Source organism: Danio rerio, chromosome 8 (assembly GCF_049306965.1).
Source record: "Danio rerio strain Tuebingen ecotype United States chromosome 8, GRCz12tu, whole genome shotgun sequence".
Lineage (NCBI taxonomy): Eukaryota > Metazoa > Chordata > Actinopteri > Cypriniformes > Danionidae > Danio > Danio rerio.
In genome coordinates this window covers 50091369-50097563 of record NC_133183.1, presented here as the reverse complement: position 1 = coordinate 50097563, position 6195 = coordinate 50091369, and the positions used below count along the sequence as shown (strand labels likewise).

The 6195-nt window shown below is 33.0% G+C and overlaps 1 protein-coding gene across 1 annotated transcript; it reads right to left on the bottom strand.

The window, feature by feature from the left end:
• Nucleotides 1-663: 663 nt before the first annotated feature.
• On the bottom strand, nucleotides 664-4634 carry si:ch211-158d24.4. The gene is made up of 4 exons (NM_001430851.1): nucleotides 4298-4634; nucleotides 3118-3148; nucleotides 2918-2971; nucleotides 664-1786 (listed from the first exon to the last, which is right to left on the bottom strand). Exons 1-4 carry the CDS (start codon nucleotides 4478-4480, stop codon nucleotides 1353-1355), a joined length of 702 nt encoding a protein of 233 aa, NP_001417780.1. The 5' UTR covers nucleotides 4481-4634; the 3' UTR covers nucleotides 664-1352.
• Between the last annotated feature and the right edge of the window lie 1561 nt (nucleotides 4635-6195).

Genomic DNA, 6195 nt, shown 5'->3' with positions numbered 1-6195 from the left:
ATAAAACATATGCCGGAATAGTTAGTGGTTCATTCTGCTGAGGCGACCTCAGATAAATAAGGGACTAAGCTGAAGAAAAACTAATGTATGATCCTAAATACTTCTAGGCCTTGAGTGTCCACATACGTGCACATTTGAGCTCTTAAGTGGAATGTTTTAAGTTTGAATGTTTCATTTTTTGTTACAGATATACATTGTCATCCTGTGACTGTTTTGCAGCATATGAAATGTCCCAAACCCTATTTTCCAAAATGGGGAAAAAATGTTTTTACTCTCTGATAGTCAAAGCAAGATTAAAAAAAATGTCTATGATATAAATGCATTAAAAACATTCAGGAAAAAAGTGTTTTATGTGAATTCGGACCACGAGTCCACATATATGGACATTGTTTTTCTCTAAAAGTACATCATATCAAAAGATGATACTTCTATTCTTATTCTAATTAGGTTCTGATGAGCCCAAATAGCAAAGAGAAACAAAAAATGCATGTAAAAAACAACTTGGGCCTTGGGATACTGTAACTTGGGATACAGACACTTTCCAGTACTGCATAAATCAATTGTCGTAAGAAATGTGTGTGTGTGTGTGTGTGTGTGTGTGTGTGTGTGTGTGTGTGTGTGTGTGTGTGTGTGATTAATAAATAAAAATTACTAGGCAACAGCTTTTATGTAGAAGTATTTATTGATGACTTTTGTCCAAATAAATAAGCAACTTTGAATATGTACATTAGATGATCCTTCATGTGAGTCCCTACAAAACGATACTTGTTGATTTCTGTAAATTGCCAACCCAAAAGTAATTTATAGTCATCTAATTCCTATGACAGCACCCAAGAAGCACCATAAAAACACAACAGAGCAGGGAGTCACTAAATAAGTAAATACAGGGATAGTGTAGAGATATGGGTCATTCTCATCAATCCATGTTCTTTTCTTGAACCTTTGAATAAGTACCTCAAACCCTAAGCTTTTAGAAAATGTTTACATTTGTTTATGCACTTCAACAGACATCATTCACTATAAATACAATAAAATTACAATTCCTCCACAATTGCCTTGCTTTCAAACTTAGTTTTTAAAAATGCAAGTCAATGCCTGATTCGATCTGTAAAGCAACAATCCTGTCATTAAAAAAAAAAACAACAACAACAACAGGTACTATGGTTTTAGTAAAAGTTAATTAAAGTAGCTTGTCAAAACACAACAGTGCCGGTATATTTCAAATTACCCCAGTTTTACCATGACACCATGACCTGTATATTTTTTCTTCCATACAACATATCCGAGATCCAAATGACTGAATCACAAACTAATCTCAGACATATGAATATAGTACATCATTACTTCAATTTTCACCATGATGAAAAATGTGGATAAACCACAAAGAAAGTTGTTTGGTGAAAACGGTCAATGAGGGGTAGATTGTTGGACTCTACGCTGAGTTTATCCCCAGCTTCAAGAGAAAAAATACCTTCAGAGAAAATACTCTTTTTCCAGTATGGGGATGTAAAGTTCAATGTTTCCATTGAAGTAAGCAGAAAAATGGGTGCTTCATAGCCGTGAGAATAGGTTTTAATATCCTGCTGCAGAGTGGTTTCTTTGATGTAGTTATCAAGTCCTCTGTACGTAATCTGTAGAGAAACTTTGTATGTTCCCGAACGTTTGACTTCCAGAGATGTACCATCTTCAGACAAAGCGAAGTATCCACTATAATCTGGAAGATCTTGTGTTGAATACTTGGTCCATGGCACATCTCTAGTCTTAACGGCAAGTATGTTGTGTTTGACTAGAAAGAAGAGAAATGTGTCAATATACAGTTGAAGTCAGAATTGTTAGCCCAAACAACTGAAATAGTTTTCCTTTTTTAAATATTCCCAAAATTATGTTTAACCGAGCAAGGAAATTTTCACAGTGTGTCTCACAGTTCTTTGTAGTAGCTCAGGTGCTAAGTGGTTCTTTGGCTCAAAATCATAGGGGAACCACTGTAAGTGCTACAGTATATGTGACCATGGATCACAAAACCAGTCATAAATGTCATTGAGATTTATTCATTATCTGAATACTAAATAAATAAGCTTTACAATTATGTATAGTTTGTTCGTATAGAACTATATTTGTTCTGAGATGCACCTATCTGGAGTCTGAGGGTTCAAACTAATAAAAATACAGTGAAAATTGCCTTTAAATTAGTCCATAGTACAGTAAGTTCTCAGCAATGCACATTGCTAATCAAAAATGTGGTAATTTGAAATTTTGTTATAGTTACAACATGAACTTAATATTAATTTACTTAATATTGAAATGATTTTTGGCATAAAATTTTATACCATTCAATGTATTTTTGTCTATTGCCAACAACACAACCTTTCAACATAAACTAGTTTTGTGGTCCAGGGTCACATATAGCATCAGTAATGGTTCTTTAGTGGTTCTTTTTGTAGATGCAGGTGCTAATGTAGCACTTAAAGTTGTTCCCCTATGAATAAGAGCACAATTTTATACAATAAAGTTATGGTTAGTCTTAACTGATTAAATGGATTTATAACATTTAATTATGGTGCTATTAAATATTAAGCAGCTGCTCTGCTAATACTCTGCTGACGGATGGTTAAGATGCAATTCAGTGAAATTAACAAGACCAAAAATCAGAGAAACCACTTCAATAGTGTCATGAAATCTTTGAAAATGAAAATTGCATGCTATTGTCAAAGATCTGGTTCACAATGTTTTTTTTCACCTGTGATATATATCTTATGAAACACTCAATTATCCCTTTAAAAAAGCTAAATAGTTAATTTTCAAAATGTAATCAAGGGCTATTTAAAGCAACTCTTCCTTGCTTTTCCGTTAGTTTTTTTTTTTATAGGGATTATGCTTTCTGCTTCTCTTGTAAATTGCTTCTTAGTGCACATCTTACCTTTGAGATGAATGAAAGTTGTGTCTCTTCGATTAGATTCAATACGCTGCATCTCTATATCAATAAAAATAATTCAGATTTTTATTAGTAAGATACCAAGAATTTGTTCTAAAGAAGTCATATTTAAAATGCACTGTATAACACCACGAAAGATTCTAGATTCAGATCAGTTTAGCTTCAATGGCAATCAGTGAACTTACCAGTTCTAGGTGGCTCTTCAGCGATATTGTCCTGTTAAAAAGTGAGAAACCTTAAATCAGCAAAATTCACACACAATGGATTCCAAATGATTTCATTTAAAGACTAATTTCAGGCATAGTTGTGCACTACACGTTTTACAAGTTATCAAAACGTGTAATATGTAGTATACATTAATACATCTTCATAGGATACTATGGTATTTATTTCTTTGCTTTTAGTAATTATCATATTCTGTTGTTACTTGTAACACATTTCTTACCATGTTTTGCTACATTTGTTTCTAGCACCTGTCCTAATTTTACTAGTTCATGTCTATATGACATCATGTCATTGTACTGTTAAAGCTACTTCTTTCTTACTAATAGTGACACTACACCAGTAATCATTAGCATTAATTAATAATTATTATTTAAATCAACTTTACATTAAAGATATTTATGCAGCATGTTTTTGCCTTTTTCATAATTAATTAAATTTGCTTTAATATATACACAGCAGGCTTTTTTAATATCTTCATTGAACATGATCTTTACTTATCTATTGATTTTTGGAAATGTATTTTACTATGTGTTTTGCCTACTGCCTAACATATTTCTGTGCAACATAAGACTGCTTTTGTGGTCTATGGTCACATTTAATAAGTAGAGTCAACAGGTATATGTACATATAAACACATCTGTCATGCTGAATGATGATGAAACATTATTAAATTAACATGTTAACACATTTATGCAAATAAAATCACTTTTGATTTTGAAGATACAATAGTCAAATATGTATTATATTTATTACTAGTAAAAAATAATATGCATTATGCACTTAATCAAGTGTGAGCGATGCAAGATTTCACTAAATGATGAGTTAATAAAGTTAATAAAGAATGAGTTATTGAGCTCAGAAAGACCAGTGGAAAATAAGTCAAGTTGATTTTGTGAAGTGTATAAATAAGGTTGTGCTACATGCAGATTATATACAGTATATATACATAGTAGTCTATATACATTAGATAGATAGATAGATAGATAGATAGATAGATAGATAGATAGATAGATAGATAGATAGATAGATAGATAGATAGATAGATAGATAGATAGATAGATAGTATATTAGATGACAAATACTATTACATAAATTATTCGCCTGTCAGCAAGAATGTTTGAGGTTGAACGTAAGCCTTACCTTGCAGCTGGACGCGTTTGCGTGATACATAAGCGTGAAGGTGCAGCAAGTGACGCAGAATAGCACGCTGAAGGTCTGGATGAACAACACTTGTCGCCGCAGTGAGCGGTACTGTAACCGCAGGCGGTTCTCCGGCTCAGACTCTATAAAAAGCATGTCTGCTTGTTCGTTTGCCTTCTCCATAACTGGTGGTTTAATAATCGCCACTTCATTACATCCACTCTTTATATACACGATTCTCCCACGTGTTCAACGCCCAAAAACAAACAGCCCACTCGTTCAGTTTCGGCGCAGTGAAAATATGATCGAGCCCTCAGTCAAGTCAATCCAGTGCTGCTTCCTGCTAAGATCACGCAAGACCTTCGCTTATTGGCTCTCAGTCAAATTCCTATTGCCTGAGCAAATAAACAATCATTAAATTTCGTCACAGGGCGTTCAAAGCAGTGCTGCCGTGCCACACTGAATGCTGGTCTAAGCATTAGAAACTACCGCGATTATGTCATGCTTAATGACACGATGCTTAGTGTTGTTGCTTGACACAAATATGAATATCAATGAGGAGAGGATGAATCATAGCGTGAGTACAGTCAACATTTGAAGTGGATCAAAACACTATTGTCATCGTATTAATAATAAGCAAATAATATAATGAATGGAATAATATCTACAGCCTACATCCTTTTGTAGAAATATTAAAGTACATTTTACACGTTTATAAACATTTTGCTTTTAGAACATTTAAACAAATATACTTATAATAATAATTTATAATTAAATTATAATAATTATAAGGATAAATAATAATAATGCAAGGTTTTATGAGCCAATGTTGACTAGCCTACTGTACTTACCCTATCTAGCCTACTCAGTATGTTCGGTATGCATAATTCATGGACATATTGTAATCTTGGCAGCAAATCTTGTAGTATGTTGATCAGGAGAAAACTTAAGACTCCTTGAAATTAAAATGAAAGCTTAATTTATTTATTTATTTTTTGCCTGTTATATTTTAGTTTTATGATTATAAGCTAGTGAACTCTAAAACAAAGATTCACATTTAGAATATAAGTGTTAAAAACCTCCAGTTTTTCAATTACAACATTATTATTATTATTATTATTATTATTATTATTATTATTATTATTATTATTATTTTACATCACTGTGCACCTCAGCTTTTCATCAAATCTTTCAGCCGATCAAATGCTGTCTATATCTGAAGCATCTGGTCAGGGGACAATGTTTGAAATCAATCATTATTTCATTATTCACATTTTACTACATAAAAATGCTTGCTTTTACAGTATAAGGAAATAATTAACAGTAACTGATACTGTTTATCTGAACTCCTTAACAATGCAGGGAGAACCCCCAATAATCCGAGATGCTGAAAAGTGCTGTGTGCAAGTCCGGAGGGGGGAATGCATTACACACTGGGAGCTATAGGACAGCTAAGAGGACATTCATATAATGATATTTGTTACACGCAATTAAGAATGCTGCACACACCTCTGAATACAAAATAGTTAGTTAATAAAACAGTATACAATACCACATTGTATGCGATTGTAATTTTCAGCCAAAGAGCAATGAGAGAAGCAGTTTAAATGATGAGGTAATCTCTCTTTTTTTTCTGCAGGAGTATAAACATCCCATTACATCCCATTTACATTTCATATAAAGTGAAATCTGTGCTGAGATTCTAAACATGCTGACACTTGTCAACATCCTTAAAACTGATGAATGACCAGGGGGGCATGGATTATGCATTGTCTAGCAAGGGGGTCAACTTCTTTCAGTAATGTTAGGTTTTTGTTGTATGCAAGCTGAGATTAAACATCTCATGCATCTACATCTACAAACATCTACATCTCATGTATTAATTTATCTCGACCCTC